Raw genomic sequence first — 23,710 nt, forward strand, 5'->3', positions numbered from 1 at the left:
ATATAGAACTGTAACACAGCAAAATTGCTGGCTCAAAGGGTAGATATCTTTAGTGCAGGTTAACCTTACTTGATTGTTATGTAAACATACTAAGGAAATTGCTGTAGGGAAAGAAAATGTTTGCTAAGAACAAGCCTTTGTTGGTGGATTGACTTAACCTTTTGGAAACTGCATTATGGAATGTCACTTTGTTATTTCATGATGTTACCAGCTTCTATTGTTAAACTATACTTAGCCATAACTCCACCTATGTTCTTTTTCTGTAACTTTCTGGCTTGGAGAATAAATACTGAGACAGAACCCCAGTTCAGGGTTAATTTTCTGAAGGAGGCATGACTGTCTCTTGAAGGTTCTGGGAAATTAACCCCTTCAGGGTGTCTCACTGTCCAGAAGAAATGGGCTTTGAGTAATCCTTTTTGCATCTCTTTCACCCTGTGTGAGGCAAAACAACACTCTTCCATTCTCCTTTGTATCATTCACCCTGGGGACAGTCAGCTGCCATGACATGAGGCCCTACAAAGAGGCCCACATGCTGAGAAATGGAGTTCTTCTTCTAACATCCATGTGTGCATTCTTTCTTATTAGCTCTTTCAGATAATTACAGCCCTTGTCAACATTGTTATTGCAACCTCTAGAGAGAACTTACTTATACCAGAACCACCCAACACAGCTGCTCCTGAATTCCTGACCCACAGAAACTGAGAGATAATAAATGCTCATTGTTTGAAGCCACTACAGTTTCAAGTTATTTGATATGCAGCAATATAGAAGGACATCATGAAAGAAAAAGACTGTTCCAGACTGAAAGAGATTAAGGAGCCATGATAAATAAACTTAATGTGGGAATCCTAGACTGGATCTAGACCAGACAAAGACCACTCAGGTTATGACTGGCAACATTAGCATAAAGTCTGTAGATTACTTAATAGTATTGTACCAATACTAATGTTTTGGTTTAGATCATTGTTCTATGAGCATGTAAAATGTTAACACTAGGGGAAACTGGGTAAAGCTTATAGGAAATTATGTGACCTGTTATTACAACTCTTTACAAATATAAAATTATTACAAAATAAAGTTTAAGAAAGTCAAACTAAAAACAAGTATAATACATTATACATTAAAAATAAGAAATACATTATCAATTCTTGAGGATAACTTTTATAAACTAATTCTAGCTAAAACACTAGAATATTTTAATTCATTTTACCCATTCAGTTTTTAAAAATGAATTCTTTATTTTTGATTACTCACATGTAATATATAAGTTAATGTTTATTGTACTTTGGTGCAAAAAAAAAGCAGAAACAGCCTAAATGTCTTGTAGTGAGGGGAAAAGAGTATTTATATCTCAAATTAATGTCCGATTTAATTTATTTAAAATCATTGTGCTAAGTATTTTGATAAGCCAAGATGAATTAAATACAACAGGTGTTCAAAAAGTTCATATTTCTATTATTTTTAATTTCATTTTCCATGAACTTTTTGAAGTACCCTTGTTGATACTTTTCAAAACACATTATTTTTGTAAGTATCAGATATTTTACTATAAACCATCTGTAACATGTATCCTACTCATATAAAGCTTATATATCAAAGTCATACACAAAAATTATTGTGTGAAAGAATTCTAGTATACATTTCACAATGAATGTGGTTTATATTGAATTAAGTATACCTGTTGAGATACCAGAAATCATCAGATTAATTAAACTACATTCACCAAGTTCAAATGTAAACCGATTTCTCTTTCCCATCCATAAAATGTGCTTATATTCATAAATAGAGATAGGCCAACTTTCAAAATCTATATAATTTAATAAGGTCAAACACTTAAAACAATGTAGTATAAACATTCTGATTTAATAAAAGGTATGTATCTATATTTTGTATAATTCTTTACAATAAGGAAAATCTTGAAAGAAAATAGATCTAAAATTTTATTTATATTTTCTTCAATTTAAATAGTAAAGTCAGTTGTATATAGTTCTTTCCACATACAAGAATTTTCCATTTATATTTTCTATAGTTAAGGAAATTCAAATGTGAAGTCTTAAGACATATGTCTAGTTATGTACAAAATCACAATACATCAACTGACAAGTTCAAGCTAACTCAAAAATCATTATAAATTATGAAAACACTACTATGAAAAATTTTGTTCTAGAAGTAGCATATCTAAGTGAATCTGAAAGTAAAAATAACGATTATCAATTACAGTAGTGTCTGTATTGTCCTATCATGAAAGGTATTCTAAATATGTATATTATAAATAAAATAGTCTGACACCCTTTAAGTGCTAAAATTATTTTTACTTCAACCATTTTCATTAAAGAGTTTGTAAAAAAAAAAAAGATACCATCTTATAAAACTGAGTATACTGAATGACATGTAGCCCTTGATAACTAAGAATCTATACGAATGACAATTAGTGACCTGTTTGTCAAACTGTTTCTATGTATGGGTGATTTTTTCTTCTAAGTGGCCCTAGGTTAATGTTTGTATAGTTATTCTGTTTCCTTTCTTTCTGTCATTTCCAATCTCTATTAGTGAGTTCCTTAGGATTTGTCATTATTTTACAGCTTTGAAATTCATCCATTCATTCCCTGCTTCCACATGTAGGACTCTTAGCCTTGGCTCCAACAGGAAGAAGCATTAGAATGTGTCTGGCTGTGCAGAAGATTCTCGATGGATGTATTTGTTTGTTCCCCTCCCTGTCTTGCCCTGACTAGTTGGTTATTATCGATTTCCTGCTTCCCAGATACCTGGAATTTTGGCTACCTATTAACCTTTGGTGCCTCTATGTTCCTGGCTTAAGTAGGCCAGGCTCTCTGATTGCTAGCACACTGCTCTCCTCTCCTCTACTATTCAAGTGTGCTTTTGCTTGCCTAACTCATATCTTATTCCTTCTCCTTGAATTTCAGTTTATAAATGCTACTAAGTGGCTGGCTGGTTAGCTCAGTTGGTTAGAGCATGGTGTTATAACACCAAGGTTAAGGGTTCAGATCCCTGTACCGGCCAAGTGTAAAAATATGTATATAAATATAAATGCTACTAGGTTCTTGAATCATCATTGGCCATAAATTACCACAAAACATAATCTCAAATTCTGCAAACTTCTAGTCCTTCTGATTCTGGTTTCCTACCGGGTCTTTTTTCTCAGCTGGTATTATCCTGATCACAGAGTATATAAAATATTGCTTGCAAAAAATTAACCTTGGGAAGAGCTGATAGGGGAAACCTGGTAACAATTCTTATTAAATTAGTAAATTAATGAAGATTATTACATCTTAGTATTAGTCAGCATTATGCAGAATCAAATAGGATATGTTATTAATATATGAGAGGGGATTTACTAGGGGAATTAGCTCATGTGATTGTGAAGAAAAGTCTCAATGACAGGCTGTCTGCACACCGAATGTCTGAAGGCCTCAAAGCCAAGAGTGTCCTTGGTGTAATTCCTGGAACCCAAAAACTGAAGAATCTTAAGCACTGATGTCCATGGACAGGAGAAAAAAGTATATCCCAGCTCCAACAGATAGAAAGAAAACGTCGCCTTTTTCCCCGTTTTTTGTTCCCTCTGGGCCCCCAGCGGATTGGATGGTTCCCTCCCATATCGAAGGCGGATCTTTCTCAGCCAGTCCACTCAGGCTTTCATGCGAATCTCTTCTGGACACACCCTAATGGACACACCTAAAAAGATAATTTTACCAGGTTTCTCAGCATTCCTTAATCTAATCAAGTTGACACCTAAAATTAACTAGCACAATCTTTGTTTTACAAAATCAACTAAATCAATTAAAATTTTAATTGATTTAAAATGGCAGAAGTTATTTTTGTTGATGTTGGCTAATCTATTTACTCCATAGTCTGAGCAAAGTTGGCATAAGTCTGCCCTGAATAAATGAAGTTATAATGATAACAGGTTTGTGAAATACTTTAACTTTTAAATAAATGGATCTGTTAAAGAGTCAGGTTTAATATTTTAATCAAACATCAATTATAGATGTCCACATATGCAAAGCATTATTTTAGGTGTTGTAAGTAATATACTAGGTGATCAGTTTTTAAAATAAGTTAAAGTACTGAGTACATAAATATTGATCAATAGTTCATTAGGAAATATTCATGTCTAATTGGCACTGAAGCTGGTACTTTCCTCTGGAATGTATGTAATTGAATAATACTATCACAGAATCATAACAATTAAGTGTTAAAAATCAGCAATATCAACAAATTAACTCCTGAAATTCCTACGTTTACACAATGCTGATATTTCTGTATTTGGTATATTCTGGGACACACAAAAAAAAACCCGTATTTTAATAGCTCAGTAACATTCTGTGATAAATAAAGGCCAAACTAATATACGTAAGTTTAAAAACAAATTACATTATGCTGGTTTTAAATCCTTGGGCTTTCAATAATAATTTGCAGCAATCAATGCATAAATTTGATTAGTTTAAAATTTGACACCATAAATTTCCTAAATAATCTCAAACTATTGGCAATGGAAATTAAAATCAAACAAGTTGTAAAAGAGACAGAAACGTCACTGTGTTTTAGAAGTGTAAACTTAACTCATTGTTGGATTTTTTTTCTTATTAGTTGGGGATTTTATATGTAAACAATGGGAAATAAGTGAGCACGTTTATGTTTTAAGGATTTTGGTGGGCTTCGAAGGCACAGTTCTTTCTTGCATTAAAACTAAACAAGTAAGAGTCCACACATATAAAAAAAATACATTTGATTATAAGACATCATTATTAAAAATATGATTGCCCAGATTGGGTAGATAATGCTGACGTGGCAATGTGCAATCTTAGAAATGGAGGTCAATTTTCCAGCCATAAAATAGACTCCTCTTTATTTCACCCTTCATTTCCTGCTTTGTTGAGATCCCATTCTTCTGAAACAGTTGTCATAACTGCATTCTGACTTTGAAATGACACATCGGTGCCTGATGGTGGTGGTTTATACAAAAAGACTGCAAGCCCATTGAAGAAAATGGTGATAATTTTACAAATAACACCTAAATATAAAAATAAAAATTAATCATGCATATAGGCCTCTAATTATTATAAAAATTAATTCTCATTGAGGAATTCTAATTGAGAAACTCACTACTTTAAAGAGAAGAACTATTTGAGCATTATAGTTTTATGTTTTAAATTCTTTAAACATTAGGGAGAAAGAAATAAAACATTTGTACATAACTTGATGAACTAGCATTCATTTTCTTTCTACACAATAAAAATGTATAATAATAATTATCATATTCTTGCTTATTATTGTGCACTCTTATAAAATAAGTGTTAGACGGGATTAAATAAATGCATGTTCCATTTCTAATTTTGTTAACACAATACCATATCTTTAAAAAATTACAAGCCACCTAAAGTCATTGATAAAGGAAAATAGTTTACATCATCCTTGAATCTGAATAATAAGTTGCAGAATTTTTATGTTCACAATAGAAAATAATTCTAAAAATAAAAAAAGCTTTGGGTTCTTAGGAGAAAACCTCTGTGGGAATGTATCACATTCAATACTTAACCAAATGGATTTTTTGTTATCAGCTAAAAATATGAAACAGTAAGACTCACTTCACAAGCTTTAATTTGTTTTCAGATAACTCTGATTTTGAACTCAGCAATAAGAAGAGAAACTAGTTCCAGCCACAGGATAAGCATTTAATAAGTGCCAGTCAAATAAATTAAATGTGGTCTCACAATTTAGTTTTTGCAGTATCTGGTTCTTTTTTGTTAATTATTAATATTTTATTTAAAAATATGTCTTTGAAAAACATGAATTCTCACTGATCTAAGCATTACTAGATTTATAGGATGATTAGTTACTTAGGTACAACTATTACAATGTTTTTCAGTTTGTTTATTTTTGAAAATTTAAAGGTGTATATATGTTGAGGGAAAAATTCTCACCCTCATCACTGTGGAGGAAAAGGAATAATTCATTATTCATATTTTTGGCCAAAAAGTATAGACAAAAACAAGTTTAAAACATAAACACATTGAATAAAAAAATGGTTTCTAACAACAGGTAAAAGTGATGAAAGACTAATTTTTTCTCTACTAGTCAATATTTATCTTCCCATATTTTTTGGATTTGTATATTCATTTCTTCAGTGGATATTCTATTGCTCTGTCATTATAAATTCAGGTAGCATACTCTGGTTTTAAATGCATGTAAAGCTAATAAGCCTATCTTGATACACATGTCAAAATAATAGCAATCACATGTTCATACATTTCATATATATGTGTGTGTGTGTATATGCATACACACATTTATATTCAGGATTTCTCTATTTTTAATATTTTAATTTGTTAGATTGTTTTCGGAATTTTAAATTTCAAGTATCATCTTACTAGTACAAACTAGATGCACTGTTCCACTTCCTTAATCTTCACTTTCACTTATTGTATAGACTATACAGACTACAAAAGGCAAAAAGGGCTATACACCATGGCTAACCTTCTAAACTGTAACTAAAGTTTCTTACAACATACCTTAGAGCCAAAGGATACTTCCCTCCTCAGCTCTATGTGTTTTCCAAAGTCCAGATACCCAGATGACAATCATTCCAGTGAGTTTTTCACAATTTTCTTTTAGCTTTTGGGTATACTTCCCAAAAATTTTTGAGAGAAGTTGAAAAATATATAATATGTGACACAGTGAAACCTAAAATTTTATTTTGTTCTATTTAAGACTAAGAATTGCAGACTCCATTCAAAGCCTATCATCCTGTGCTGTGATAATTGACCTCTACACGTCAAGACTATCGTGTGGTCCCAAAGCATGAACTGAACAATCCAAAACAATTATGACCTAAGTAACCAACAATAAAGTGTTTTGTTCCTGATGTCATTAGATCACTCTAAAGTTATCAAAAAGTCAACACTTACATATAACTACAAGCATATGAGCCATCTTGATGTTATCATAAATCAAGCAAGCTCCTTTAATTTCACATTCGGTAATATCCCAGAGAGTACATGTGCTGTCTATTGTGATACCAAATATAATTGGTCCAGGTATTGTACCTAGAAGAATAAGAGGCAAAGTACACAGTTTACAATTACAGATTTTTTATATACATGGCTATACAAGAGTATTTCAAAAAGTTAGAGGAAAAATGGAATTAAAAGACAATATGAATCCTTATATGAACTTTTTGAAGACCCCCTCATATATTTTATCTAAATAAAAATAGGTATTAATCTTTCCATATGCAAATTAATTGATTCATGTACAAGTCAAAGGGATGTAAAGGAGCAGAAATAAAACATTTTAAAATAATTATATGTAATTATTATGTTTCAAATTAATTCAAAAACATATTTTAATAGAATCCTCTAGCATTTAGTTAAGTAAATATTTTAATTCATTGCTTTTTTAATATGATTAATGAATGTGCCTTTGAAATTAGCTATTATACTTTTTAAAAATTGAAATAAATTATTCTTGATGTACAAATAAGTCTTCTGAACTACAGTGTATGTGTTACATGTATGTATGTGCATGTGTATATAAAATAATGTGTGCATGTGTATATATACACACTAACATGCATGTGTGTGTATGAGAGTGTGTGTGTGTATACAAACATATATGTATGTTCAGACTAATATACCTAGGAGTATTACCATCTTATACACACACACACACCCCCATGAGGCCATGAGACACTAAACTTCTACATATTTAAGGAGCTTCCAATTGTTACAAATCGAATACATGATTTGAGGTGGTATTTCTTAAACAAATATTTCAGCTACATAGAGTCTGTTATTTCATGACCTGTGTAGCATGATAAAGTCAAAAGAGCACTGAACTCAGAGTTAGAGATTACCTTCCTAGTCTCAATTACACCATTAATTGTATAACTATGGGCAAAACCCTGCACTTCTCAGCACCATATTTACTCATATGAAAAACGGGAAAGCTGGACTAGGTGATCTCTAATATATCAACTTTTCATTTTTATTTTAATAAATGACTTAATATTATGTCTATTATTTTTAATCTCCTTCTTACTATTCTTCATATATATATATATATAAAACCTTATAAAATTCTCTGGTATAAACTGTTTCTCCTATCGATTCTTAACTAGTCAATATCTATGTCACGGTTACCACTGAAACACTTTAATTCATTATTTTTCATTGGTAATGCAACACAATAGTGTTGTGAATGGACATAAAAGCAGGGAGATAAAGAATTGTTTGCTGATGATCATATTTAGTATTTAAAATGAATACAATACACCTTGTAAGGTTATATTTGCAAGAGAATTTGAAATAACTGAAACAAAAGGTAACCAATCAGGTAGGTAGAAAGTAAAGTCATTATATTCTCAGGTAATATATAAATAATACTACATCTCAACATTAAAAAACAGTTTTCTTCAACAACAATTATGTAGTCTTTCACTATATTTTTGTGTACATACCATAAATGAATAATAACACTAAAACCAAAATTGACAGTAGTTACTAATGAATTAAGAAAAATAGCATACCCAATAATCGAAGCAACAAGAACTGTATTCCCAATGCTAGAGACCGTTGTGTCTGATTAACACATCTGAAAATATTAAATATATATGAGACCAAAATAATAATATAGTATATTTACTCTTTAAGTTCATATTTATATCAGTTTAGCATTTCTATATTAAATTAAATGTGCACATAATGTAAATTATTTTAAGAGCTTATAAATTATTTACTCCTTCTAGAATTATAAAAGAAGAAAAATGTTACTTGGACTAAAATATTGCAATTAACACAAAAGAGTCTCTAGCCTCTATGAATTTTAAAAATGTAAAGGAGAAAGTACATTCATTAGCAAGCATTATTTTTCATAAAAACTCCCAACAAATTAGATATAGCAGGAATGTATATAATGTATATAACCTCGACATAAAAAGCCATATATGTAACAAATCCACAGTTAACATGATACTCAATGGTAAAAAGCTGAAAGCCTTTCCTCTAAGATCAGGAGCAAGACAAGGAGGTCTGCTCTTACCACTGCTATTCAACATAGTACTGGAATTCCTGGCTGGAACAATGTAGCAAGAAAAAGAAATAAAAAGCATCCACACTGGAAATGAAAAATAAAATTACCTCTGTTTGCGGATGACATAATCATATACATGTAGAAAACCCCAAAGACTCCACCAAAACTTTGTTAGAGCTAACAAACGCATTTAGCAAAGTTTCAGAATACTAAATCGAAATACAAAAATCAGTTGCATTTCTATATATTAACAATGAACTATCTAAAAATGAAATCAATTAAACAATTTATAATAGCATCAAAAGATAAAATAAAATACTTAGGAATAAACTTAACCAAAGAGGTTAAGTACTTGTACACTGAAAACTATAAAACATTAATGAAAAAAATTCAAGAAACAAATAAATGGAAAGGTGTCTCTTGCTCATGGAAAGGAAAAATTAATATTATTAAATTGATCATACTATGCAAAGCTATCTGCAAATTTAATGCAAAACCTATCAAAATTCCAATGACATTTTTCACAAAAATAGAAAAACAATTCTAAAATTCATATAGAATCACACACACAGACACAAAAACAGAATACTTAAAACAATCTTGAGGATGAAGAACAAAGACGGAAGCAACATACTACTTGATTTCAAATATGCTATAAATTTATAGTAATCAAAAAGTATGATACTGACATAAAAACAGATAGACCAAAGGAATAAAATAGAGAGCGCCAAAATAAATCCTTACATTTATAGGCAATTAATCTTTGACGAAGATGCCAAGATCACATAGTAGATAAAGAACAGTTTCTTCAACAAATAGTGTTGGAAAAACTGGGTATCTACATGCAAAAAAATGAAAAAGAATGTACCCTTACCTCACACCATATAAAAAAATCAATTCACAATGGATTAAAGACTTAAACGTAAGTCTTGACATTGTAAATCTATTAGGAAAAAAAAAAAGCATAGGGAAATAGCTCCTTGACATTGGTCTGGGAAATGATTTTTTGGATATAACACCAAAAGAACACACAACAAAATCAAAAAATAGAAAAATGGGATTTCATCAAACTAAAAGCTTCTAGGCAGCAAAAGAAACAATCAAGAGAGTGAAGATAAAACCTAGTGAATGGGAGAAAATATTTGCAAACCATATATCTGGGGTTTGCAAATAAGGGGTTAATATCCAAAATACGAGGAACTCAAACAGCTCAATAACAAGAAAACAAATAATCCAATTAAAAAATAGACAAAGGATCTGCACAGACATCTCTCCTAAGAAGACATATGAATGGCCAACAGGTAAATGAAAAAGTTCTCAACATCACTAAGCAATAGAATGGATATTATTCAAAAGACAAAAGATAACAAAAGGCAAGGACGTGGAGAAAAGGGAACCGTGCCTACACTGATAGTAGGCATGTAAATTGGTACAGCCATTATGGAAAGCAGTACAGAGGTTTCTCAAAATACTAAAAATAAAACTACCATAGGATTCAGCAATTCCACTATTAGGTATATATCTAAAGGAAATAAAATCTGTGTATTGAAAAGATATCTGCACTCCCATATTTATAAGATATGGAATCAACCTAAGTGTCCATTAATGGATGAATGGGTAAAGAAAATGTGGTATATATTATTACTCAGCCTTAAAAAATAATGGAAATCAGCAATTTGTGACAGCATGGACGAACCTGGATGATATTATGCTAACAGAAACAAGCCAGGCACAGAAAGACAAATACTGCATGATCTCACTCATATGTGGATTAAAAAATACTCAAATTCAGAAGTAGAGAGTAGAATGGTGGCTTCCAGAATCTGGGGAGTGGGTAAATGGTGTGATGTTGGCCAAAAGGTACAAAGTTCCAATTATGCAGTGTGAATAAGTTCTAGAGTTCTAATGTATAGCATGGTAACTATAGTTAATAATACTGTATTATATACTTGAAATTTGCTAAGACAGTACATCTTAAAGGTTCTTACCACACACACACAAATGGTAACAGTGTGAGGTGATGAATATGTACATTAGCTTGATTGTAGTAATTATTTCAAAACATTGAGGTATGTAAAAACATTACATTGTACACCCTAAATATATACTATTTTCATTTGTCAATTATACCTCAATAAATCTGGGGGGAAAATTATTACAAATAAAATAAAATCAGCATTTGTACAAAAAATACTTATTTTTAACTATCACTATTAACGTAAGTTGCAAGCACATAATACTTACTCTTACTAACTTTGAGACTGAAATTCTACCTGTGGAATAAGGGTACAAATTTGAGGGAATTTAAAACAGTTGCTGATTCAACAATAATTCTTTAAGTATGACTACCAAAGATGAATGATACATGATGTTTGCACACAAGAGAGTCATATGAGAGATAAAAGAGATCTACTCTTCTTTAAAAACAAATGAGTACAGTCTGGTCCTTTTGTATCTGTCGGTTGTACATTCACAGATACAATCAATCACGGATCAAAATTATTTGGTAAAAAATAAAAAATAACAATACAACAATAAAAATATAATACAAAAATATAATAACTATTTAAATAGCATTTACATTGTTTTAGGTATTACAAGTAATCTAGATATGATTTAAAGTATACAGGAGAATTTGTGTAGGTTATATGCAAATACTACATCACTTTACATAAGGGAGTTGAGAATCCATGGATCTTGGTAACCTTGGTGGGGGGGTCCTAGAAGTAATCCCATATGGATACTGAGGTATGAATGTAGTTGAAAGGTTATTTGTATAATTTTTCTAAAATGAATTTTTAAAAAGCGTTTTCTCTCTTCTCTAAATATAAATACCTTAGAGAGCACACCCCGGGTCCTTAGACAGAAGTCAAGGGCAGCCCTTCTGCCCAGAAGCAGGCAAGGAGGACGCCAAAAACCTCACTTCCATGCAGGTGGTCCACCACCACAACACAGCTGCCACAAAAGCGGCAGATACCACAGCAGTACCAATAGTTACCATGCAGACAGCCCACCAGACACTCAACTGCATTGACACAACAGGAGTCACCAACAGAGATTGGAAAAAGAAGAGGACATCTCTCTCCTCAAAGCCCACTCCAGAATAACAGAAAAAGCAACTGCTCTACCAAATGACCAGACATCAACTTAGAAATACTAGAAATAAGAAAACCCAAGAAAATTAGACACCACCAAAAGAATACAGTGATTCTCAAATACCAGACCCTATACTGCAGGAAACCCTTGAAATGACTGAAGAGGAATTTCGAGCAATAATATTAAGGAAACTCACTGAGATACAAGAAGACTCAGTTATACAACATAAGGAAATAGCAAAAAAATCCAGAACATGGAAGAGGAAATTTACAAAGAGATTAATACCTTAAAAAAGAATGTAGCAGAACTCAGGGAATTGAAAGATTTACTGAATGAAATAAAAAAACACAACAGAGAGCTTACACAGTAGGCTAAAACGAGCAGAAAAAAGGAATTGCTGATCTTGGAGAAAGTCCTTTCAAAATAAGCCATGCAGACAAAAAAAAGGAAAAAAGAACTTTAAAAAGTGAAGAAAATCTAAGAGAGCTAGCGGATAACTGTAGGCACACATTCAAATCATGGGTGTTCCAGAAGGAGAGGAGAAAGGAAAAGGCATGGAAAACTTATTCAATGAAATAATAATGGAAAACTTCCCGGGTATAGGAAGAGACACGGACCATCAGATTCAGGAGGCTCAAAGATTCCCCAAACAGATTCAATTCAAAAAGAACCTCTCCAAGACATGTTACAGTCAAACTGGCAAAGCTCAAAGACAAAAAGAGAATCTTAAAAGAAGCAAGAGAAAAGCATCAGGTCACTTATAAAGGAGCCCCCATCAGACTAACAGCAGACTTCTTAACAGAAACTCTAAAGGCCAGAAGAAAATGGGATGACATATTCGAAATACTAAAGAAAGAAACTATCAGCCAAGAATACTACATTGAGCAAGGCTATCCTTCAAAAATGAAGGGAAAATAGTGTAGTTTCCAGACAAACAAAAAAACTGTGGGAGTTCATCACCACACATGACCAGCCTTACAAGAAATCCTCAAGGAAGTCCTGCATCTGGGTTCTGAAAAACAATAATTACTACTACAAATACACAAGAAAGAACAAAACCCACTGGTAGAGCAAAAATGCAAACAAGAAAGAGAAAGAAATTAAATCTTATTGCCACAAGAAACCACAATGGTAATGTGGTCATTATACCTTACTTTATTTCTGATTTTAGTAATTTCGGTCTTCTCTCTTTTTTTCTTGGTCAGTCTAGATAAAGGTTTGCAAATTTGTTGATCTTTTTAAAGAATCAACTATTGGGTTTTTCTTCATTTTCTCTATTTTTTTTAATTCCCTATTTCATATATTTCTATTGTAATTTTTGTTATTTTCTACTTATATTTGCTTTTGGTTTAGATTGCTCTTCTTTTTGTATTTTCTTAAGGCAGAAGTTTACATTACTGATTTGAGGTTTTTCTTATTTTTAATATAAGTGTTTACAAGTATAAATTTTCCTCAAAGCACTGCATAAGCCCTGCATCCTATAAATTTTAATATGTTGCACTTTGATTTTTATCTCAAAGTACTCTCTAATTTCCCTGTGATATTTCTTTTTTATCCCTTGGTTATTGAGAAGAGTGTTGTTTAATTTCCACACACATGTGAATTTTCTAACCTTCCTTCTGTTATTGTGGTCAGAGAACATATTTTCTATGATCTTAGTCTTTTTAAATGTATTAAGACTTGTTTTGTGGTCAAAAATACAATACGTAAATAAATAGTATAATGCCCTTGAAAACAAAAAACTAACAAATAAATATAAATACCTCCAATTTCCATATTATGCTAATTAACTATTTAATGCTTTTAGACAGAATCCCTAAACTTTCCATTCATGAAACAATATGCGAAAAATGAGTGAGCAAATAATCAAGGAACAAAAGATTGAAAAAGGAAAAAGGTAGAGTTTGTCAGCAAAGATAAAGAAAGGAGGATGAGTCTATGTAAATGCTGGTAGGAAATATTTTTGTCAAGCAGGAAGAGCAATTGAAAGCACAAAACATTGGCAAACAGCCAGGTACAGCCAACTTCTTATAGATAAACACTGTTTACTAGAAGATTTCATATCACAGCACCTAATGTATAAGGTAGAATGTATGTTATTCTGATTCTGGCATATGTGGAATACATTTTATTTCCATGACACTCAAATACAATTGAACCAATCTCCCGCTCACAATGGAAGCTTCATGAAAGAAGCAGAGAAACTAACATCAAGTATGTGCCAAGTAGGCAATGGTAAGACACTTTCACATACACGGTCTCATCTAAACCTCATGCATCCGGGGTTCTGTGAGGTACTTACCAATGCTACGGAATCAATGATCTTGTAAGGGCTGAGTTGGTATTTGAGTTGAACGAGTGTTCAGTATAAACCCCAAATGAGCCCGAGTTTATTTTCTTTCCATTCAACATGTTGACTTAGGGATTGCTAATTTTGCAATGTAATACATACCTTAGGATGGATACAGTTATAGGAGTACCAGCCATAAAGGTAAAAATAACTGTAATAAAGAATATGCCAAGAAATATGGGCAATTTTGCACATTGAGTTTCACATTTTCCAGCTTTAGCTTCGAAACCAAAACTTTCTCCAGTAGATGTCATTTCTGTTTTCCTTTCAATACAGGAACAGTTGTAATATATCTAAAAATATTAGACATAAAAATACTGAAAGTGTTTATTTTGAAAATATATTTTTATATTTTAAGTTAAGTGATCTCTAGACATGCCAAACACTCTCATACTGTCTTGATCTACATACAACAAAAAAAAAAAAATGCTGAGAAAGACTAATTTACCCTTAAGAAATTAAGCAAGTGGAAACAAACAGTATTTATAAAGTAGAATCATCTATGTTTGACGTCCATGGCCATTACTTCAGCTATTACTTCAACCTATTATTTGCTCATTGTAAAACAATTTGATGAGAATATAACAGTTACATGATCTCACACATTCTGGACTACTTTCAGTAGACCATAATTGCTCAAATAATGTTTTCCTGCCATTAGTCAAAGTCTGCTTTTGTAGTTTGGGTCACTAGTATGAAAATATTACTTTGAACAAATGTGAATAGGTATTTATTACATTATTATAAATGTATTTTGCCTATCTGAAATATTCCATAGAAAAAAAAAAAACCTATAAATACATGAACTAATTGGACATTTAAAAAACCAGAACAAATAGAAAATTTCGAAGTCAAAATAACTTGCTTTTCCTAAACAATACCTCAAAGACAACTTGCTATATAAGGCGGCAATTATCTTAGCATTGGTGAAAAATATAAATACCAAATTAACCATACCAAAATAATCAATACCATTTCAAGTTGGCTCTAGGTATAACATTTTTTGTTTCCTTGTGCAGGATAGTATTTTTGTCTATGCATCTTTAGTTATGTGAGTAAAACCCTTCCTAATAATCTACCTTCTTATCATAATCTTCTATGTCTCAGGGGTTTTTCACTGGTATGGGGTTCCAAATCCTCAGACCTTCAGATTATAACGCTTCACTTTAACCAGCTGAGCTAGCTGGCCAGCCCATAATCTTCTTCTAATCAAAATTAGTCACTAATTGATCATACTTATATACAAGAAAATGCTACCTACTTATCTACCTCTTAAAGGAATAGTTACTTGCCAGGTGGTTCTGATTCTAGGATATGTATCATGTTCACTTGTGGAATTTGATTCCTTATAACTGATACAAATACCTAATTTTCTCAAAGTGTTTTTGAAACTTAAGCAATCCCTTATGTCTACAGGCTTGAAGGTAGATAATCCTCAGTTTGGGGGTTAAAATCTTCCTGATGTCTTTTATTAATTTTTCATAGGTACTTTATGTAATGGCATAATTAGTCTTAGTCCAAAGATTAAAACTTAACATATATCATCAAAGTCTATTAAGTCTGCTATGATTCACCACAGACACTTTTACGACAAATTTTTCAATGTTATTTTAAAATATATATGCTAGGTAGTAAGAAAAAACACTATTTCTCATATTTTGTTTTTTGTTTGTTTGTTTTGGCTGGCTGGTGCAGGAATCCGAACCCTTGACCTTGGTGATATAACACCACACACTAACCAACTTAGCTAACTGGCCAGCCCTCTCACATTTTGGTTTACCTCCAGCAGGAAGGTCAAAGCCTAGTCTGTTGAGATAAACTTTTATGTATTAATTACACATAAAATCATTAAATATATGCATATATATATATTCGTATATATGCATATATAGTTATGTGTATGTCTATATGAACATATAAAGTGTAAAACTTAACACACACATGCACACGCACATCTATGTTGGTTTTAGAAGAAATTTGAAGTAGTTTTATAGATTATTTCAATTAACTATTTCTAGTTATTTATGTAGAAGTCTTTTCTTGCAATCTTCAATTTAGCTTTATATAGAAAAAGGAATGCCATTTTACTATCTCATATTTCAAATATTCAAGATTGTCATATAATGCTTACATATCATTCATTTTGGCTTCTCATACCATAATATATATGGTATACTATTTCCAGTCCTTTTGAAGTTTTCACATTATCTGCTAATGCATAATATATTACGTATTACTTGGAATGAGAATATTATTTATTCACAAGGCTCCTAAACTTAGCCAAAATGAAATCTTTAGATTTTAGATATACTACAATAAAATTCTATTAAATTCTCTTAAATTATTAAACTGTATTAAAAAGAAATAACATCTGGGTAAACTGATAAGCATACTGATTCAGAATTAAAAGTAAATTTGTATTTGAGACTGAATTAATGATTTGAATATATTAAAATGTATCTAAAAATAAATAAATAAATAAAATAACAATATGTTGAACTTTCAGATGGGTAGGATAGTGAGAAGTTGGTTATTGGACAAAAATTACGATTAGGAAAAATAGGTTCTATTGGTGTACAGTCAATCTAGGCATCTATGATTAACAATAATTTACTTTATGTTATCAAATGGCTAGAAGAGCAGAGATCAAATGTCCACATCACAAAGAAATGATTAAGTTTCACAATGCAGAACATACTAATTACCCTAATTTAGTCATCATAAACGGTATACAAGAATTCAAATATAACTTTGTACACCGCAAATGCAAACAATCAATAGGTTTCAATAAAAAATGAATGTAGCCATGGTGCATCAAATAAAATAAACGACAGGTATTAAGTTTTTATTATATACACTGTACTTAGTGAGACTAAGAAAAGTTTTCCTGACTTCAAGGATCTTAAAGTATAGCTGAGGAAAAATAAAACAATGTTAAAAGGTAAATGATATTTTACTGCTGCAACAGAAGTGATGTTAGAAAGATGTATGTCAGTAACTGCCCAAATGACTCTTCAACAATAACCGCAAGTAGCACAAAGGCAGTCTATTCTAGCTGGAGAGGTCAGGGTCTGCTTAATGGAGGAGGTGGGACAGGAAAAAGAGAACAGGCATTGCATAACCCCAGTAGAGAAATCAAGGACATCCATAAATACACAAACACATTGCCTCCATGAGGGTGAAGTAGCAGACACAAGTTACCTTTGGTTTACTTTCTGAAACAGAGCTTAAACAACCTGCAAAGCAGGGAGAAAAATATTGAACTCCATCTTGTCCACACAGAGGATAATAATATGATCGTAAACAGTTGCAATTGGCATTACAAGGGGCTGTCAAGTTTCGCAGTTCTCCTGTCCTGTAAATAAGAAATGAAAGAAAGGGAAATTATCTATGTCATAACTTTTAATGAACAGTTCAGAAGAATTGTTATATCTTGCCATTCAGTCATCTATTTACTCACTAAACACATAACCACCAAAAGAATAAAACAAATAAAATTTCTGCCTTCACACATAGAGTTTAACATCTTTGGGGGGAGAGGCAGTAAAAACAATATTTATAATGTCTATCAGTGATAAGAACAATAAGGCATGGTCAGTGAAAAAAGAAGGGTTTCTCATTTGGTGCCAGATAATTCTTTCTTGTGGGGGGCTGGTTCTTTAGATTGCAGGATATTTAGCAGTATCCCTGGCCTCCACCTTCCAGGTGCCAGTAGCACTCTTCTTAATTACAGCAACGAAAATGTCACCAGACATTGTCAAATACCTCCAGGGTACGGGCAAAATTTTAAACCTGCAAGGATGAATAGAATCATGTTGTTGTTGAATATACTCATCAATGAAAAAACTCGGGCCCAATGTTGTTTCAGGATGCCTCTTAACAGGAAGAAATATTTTCCATAATATAAAAGGTTATCTAATCAAAGGTGCTTCCCCCTGGGCCGAGCCTGTGGCGCACTCGGGAGAGTGCGGCGCTGGGAGCGCAGCGACGCTCCCGTCGCGGGTTCAGATCCTGTATAGGAATGGCCGGTGCACTCACTGGCTGAGTGCCGGTCACGAAAAAGACTGAAAAAAAAAAAGGTGCTTCCCCAATCCTTCATTTATTCGTTCATTCAACCAATACATATTGGGCAAGTGCTAGTCCCTATGCTAGATAACAAGAATATGAAGCTGAATAAGGTAGTCTCTGTCCTCACAGATGGCAGTCTAGGAGTAGAAATTGAAAACAGATAACTATACACTAACATGCTGAGTGTGGTTACAGGTATCTGCAAAGTGCATTTTAGAAGCACCAAGGAAGAACACCTAACACAAGCTAAAGTTCAGAGAAGAGGGACTGAAGGAGCTACTGCCTCAGGTGAGTCTTAAAAGATGAGTAAGAGTTTGCTGGGCAAATGGGGAGGGGAAAGGACACTTAAGAAAAACTGGTACAAAGGGATAGAAATGAGAGACAGAACCCTATACGAAGAAATATGAATGATGTCTGAGGCCGAGAGTTACAGGAAATATAGTTAGAGAGAAGTCAGGGATCAGATTAATGAAGGCCTCATGGGTCTTGTTTAAAATAATGAGCTTTAACCTACTGGCAAAAGGTAATCACTAAAATATTGTTTTTAGACTGGAAAGTGATATTGTCAAAAGTTTGTCTTTTGGAGGAAGGGGAATAGTTACAATAACCCAGACAATAGGTGATGACAAAACAAATGAGAACTAAAATAGAACATATGACTACAGGAAACTGAGTAGAGAAAAAAGGTGGATGTAGAACTAGTAAGATTTCATGATTGATTGATTGAAGATGATGCTTCTAGTTAAGGATGGAAGGGTCAAGGGTGACTCCTAGTGTCTGACTTGGTGTTTAGGTGGAGAAGGAGAATGTTTTAAGGAAGAGAGGATGGGTATGGTTTTATACACACTGAGATTAAGATTCTCAAATTTAGTAAGAAATCTGGTCTGGAGCTAGATATCTTAATATCCATTTGCATATAGATGCAGCTGAAACCATAAGCGTTGATAAGATCAGTCACATGCAGAACAGAAAAGAATATAGAGGTCTTGGAGGCCACGTATTTAATGAATACATAGTGAACTCCAATTATGTGCTAGACCACTCAAAGTGGTAGAAACACACCTGAGAGAAAGAAGGACCTACAGTGAGGGCCAGAAGTAGAGCTGGAGGAAAAAGAGGGAGAGGGAGGAGGAGAGAGAGAGAGAGAGAAGGAAGAGATGGAGGGAAAACGGGAGGAAGGGAGGAAGCCTCAACCACCGTAAAGCTAACCTTCTTGCATGGGGGCGAGGGGTCAAACACATTACATGAGTGGTTCACCTAAGTATTAGAAGACAAGAATTGCTATGTTGGAAAATGATGATATTTAAGTAGTAGGTGGAAAACAAGAAGTTCATGAAGGAAATAGCTTAAAGAGAAAATAGAAAACAAACTGGAAATGAATCAGTGGGAAGTCTGAAGTAAAGGGTAATCAGAAGAGCAAATAAGTAATCTGCCATCTTCCTGGAGTCTCTGCTTATTCTAATTTATTCTACAGGCAGCTTCCAGGTTATCTTTGTCAAGCATAGATTCTATTCACAAGAGCAAGCTCTACAGTCTCTGCCCACAAAGAGCTTTCAACAGAGATGGAGAAAGTGACTAGAGAAAAACTATGCTCACAACTCTAGAAATAGCTTCTACACAATAGTTTTTAATTTTTAATTTTCCATTGTATAATTTTCATATTATTGATAAATAATTACTGAGAACATACAAAGGGTAAGACAGCATGATGTAAACTACAGTAGAAATGAAGAAATATATATTCCTTATCACCAAGGGTTGGTCACTTTAGCTTATATATTTTATAACAGTTTACTTCATGAGGTAAGGTAAAACTACTAGTCAGAAAGTAGCAAATGCTTGTGAAGTTTATTAAATTTTCTTGATATATACATATTATTTTTAAAATATTTAAAATAACTCACATTTTAATTTTTTTTAATTTTTGAAATATATACACATAGATATGTTTCTCATAAGTAGAATTTAAACACTAATTTCTTATTTAATTCCAAACTGTATTCTATAATTACACTTCTACAATAGGCAAAGATTTCTCTAAAACTATTTCAAAATCTTAACAGATCTACTTCTTTAAGATACTGTTTTATATAACAATTAAATTCTGGCTATAGGTCAGATACAAAAAAAAAAATACTGTGTGTACTTACCATGGTGTTTCACATTTTATGATGTTTTAAGTATAAAATAAAATACAAATCACCATTACCACCACTGATTACCAAAATAAGATCCAAACTTCCTGTAGATTGTCAAGACAGTAAAGGGACAGTAGATTTAACAATATCTAGTAGATGTCTAAAAATATATTTAGATAATATCCTTTCAATTGAATTTAGTGTTGTGCCCAAGTCAATATATAATAATAAATTTAAAATATTATTGAAAATATCTCCTTAAATAATCAATATTAGTGACCATAAACTTCTAGGATATACTGTTAAACAGGGCTTTAAAAGAACTAATTTATAAGACTAATTCATTAATTCATAGCTGCAAAAGCTCTTTTTAACTGACTTGTGATAAGGTAGCAAAGGAGAAAGATTCTTTGCACCACTCTGCTAGAAACCCTACATCCTCACAACTTTTCATTCTTTCTCCCACTCTCTAAAGAGGTATTTCTTGAGCTTCTTACTCTGTTCTTTCCACATACCTTTTCTTATACACATGTTCCTTGGATGAGGCTATTTTGACTAAGCTTTCCATGATTTGGACATTTTAATATGTAGGGTAAAAAAGTTAAAATTAGGAAATTGGGGCCACAGGGAAAAAATGATCTGACAGTATCATACCCACTTTATGATGTTAAATTCTATCTCTATCTCTATTTATATCTGTATATACACATATATGTAAATATGGATGAATGCGGGTGTATATGTATATTCTGTTTTCTCCCATCACTAAGAAATATGTATATACATTAAGCACTAATCTCCATGTCCCAGATCTTAATATATCTTGACGGCCAACCCCCACATGTACCTCAAACTACCACCATCACACTTGCCTTCTTTTCTGATTATGTTAAATACACCTCACCCAGTAGTAACTCTGTTTAAGGTAAAAAATGTCAGTGCACATGGGGACCTCATCAGCCATGGGCAGCCCCAATCTGACAGATGGCAGGAGCATGCAGGGACCTGACCAGCCACAGCAGCCCCTATCACTGCTACAAATACTGCTGCTGTGCAGGTAGTCTGCCGCAGTCACCACCACAGCCACTGCCAGAACAAGTGCTGCTTGCTGCCACAGAAGCAGCCACCACCACCATGCAGGCAGCCCACTGACCACTTGGCTGCATTGACACAAGGAGAGTCACCTGCAGAGCCCAGGGAAAGAAGCAAGTGAGCACAGACCCATGACTCATTGACCCAATACATGGAATTATGCTGCCACATGTGGTAGCACACTTGGGGGGGGGGGGCGCAGTATATGCACAGCTCACACAACTGCCTTGATCCAGGGAGAGACACTCATGGAAGCCCCTGGGAATGCAGAAACCCAAGATACCCAAATAGAGTAAGAAAGAAAATTCCCAATCAATACTAATACATCCCCCAACCAGGGGAAGCAAGGACCAAGGAGGAGCCTCTGCCTGTAGAAAAAAGGAAAGAGAAACACCACCCAGGGTCACCCATTCAAACTAAGGAGTTCCAGTATACCCCAGTGTACCCATCAATGTCATGAGTCACCAGTCAAGGTGTCAACAAGCCCGGCCAAGGTCACCCATCTTAACCAAAGAGTAACAGGACACTCAGGCACTTCTCCCAAGAACTCAAGAGTTTGCTCTAGTCCTCAATGAACCAACACAGTGTCACTAACCTCAGTAAGGAATCACTAAATACCCCAGTGCCTAGACCATGGAGGCAGTCATATGCATCTCCAACACTGAATACAGCCAAAGTACTCACATAGAGACTACACTACTGTGTCTACCAGAAACCAATACTAAAATACTTGCCTCAACAGTAAATATAAAATACATCTACAGGAGGAAGTCTCTTTCCTCAAACCCACTCCGGAGTAATAGAAGCAAATCCTCTACCAGATGGCCAGACTCAACACAGAGATACTAGAAATATGAAAAAAAAAAACAAGAAAATATGACACCACCAAAGGAATAAAATAATTCTCAAGTACCAGAAAACATAAAGCAGGAAACCGCTGAAATGACTGAAAAGGAATTACAATCAACTATCTTAAGGAAACTAAAAGAAGATTTTAAAAGATTCAGTTGAACAACACAACAAAATGAGAAAAAGTATCCAGGATATGAAGGAGGAAATTTACAAAAAGAATAATACTTTAAAAAAGAATGTAGCAGAACTCCTAGAACTGAAGAATTCCTTCAATTAAATAAAAATCACAACTGGGAGCTTAAGCAACAGATCAAAGAAAGTGAAAGAAAGAATTTCTGATCTTGAAGACAATTTTTTTTTTAAATATTTCAGGCAGAAATAAAAAAGAAAAAAGAATTTTAAAAAATTGAAGAGGATCTAAGAGAGCTAGTAGACAACCTTTAGCACACAAACATCCAAAATGATGGAACAGAGGGGAAAGGAAAACGCATTGAAAACCTATTAAACAAAATAACAGCAGAGAACTTCCCAGAAAGAGACACAGACCTTCAGATCCAGAAGGCTCAAACATCCCCAAACAGATTCAATCCAAAAAGGTCCTCTCCAAGACACATTATAGTCAAACTGGCAAAATTCCAAGACAGAGAGAATCTTAAAAACAGCAAGAGAAAAGCATCAAGCACCTATAAAGTAGTTCCCAACAGACTAACAGCTTACGGCTCTACATGCCAGAAGAGAATGGGATGATATATTCCAAATACTAAAAGAAAAACACTGCCAGCCAAGAATACTATACCCAGCAAGGCTCTCCTTCAGAATTAAGGGAGAAATAGTATATTTCCCAGACAAACGAAAACTGCAGGAGTTCACCACCACATGACAAGTCCTACTTGAAATCCTCAAGAGAGCCCTACTTCTAGAATGCAAAAAACCATAATCCCTACCATGAATACAAAAAAAAGAACAAAACCCACTAGTAGAACAAAAATGCAAATCAGAAAGAAAAATTATATCTTACCACTTCAAGAAAACAACAAACACTGAAGACAAAGAATAAAAGGGGAGG

General features: G+C 33.1%; 1 protein-coding gene across 1 annotated transcript in view; it reads right to left on the reverse strand.

Annotated features, from left to right (window-relative positions):
- Positions 1-4,871: 4,871 nt before the first annotated feature.
- Positions 4,872-23,710, reverse strand: part of SLCO4C1 (solute carrier organic anion transporter family member 4C1) — a 69,893-nt gene continuing 51,054 nt past the window's right edge. The window contains exons 9-13 of the mRNA XM_063088094.1: positions 17,696-17,849; positions 14,597-14,787; positions 8,546-8,610; positions 6,927-7,064; positions 4,872-5,032 (exon numbers count right to left, since the gene is read on the reverse strand). Of these exons, the coding sequence (XP_062944164.1) occupies positions 4,872-5,032; positions 6,927-7,064; positions 8,546-8,610; positions 14,597-14,787; positions 17,696-17,849 (709 nt within the window). The remainder of the gene's footprint in view (positions 5,033-6,926; positions 7,065-8,545; positions 8,611-14,596; positions 14,788-17,695; positions 17,850-23,710) is intronic.

The sequence above is a fragment of the Cynocephalus volans genome, chromosome 2, assembly GCF_027409185.1.
Source record: "Cynocephalus volans isolate mCynVol1 chromosome 2, mCynVol1.pri, whole genome shotgun sequence".
Lineage (NCBI taxonomy): Eukaryota > Metazoa > Chordata > Mammalia > Dermoptera > Cynocephalidae > Cynocephalus > Cynocephalus volans.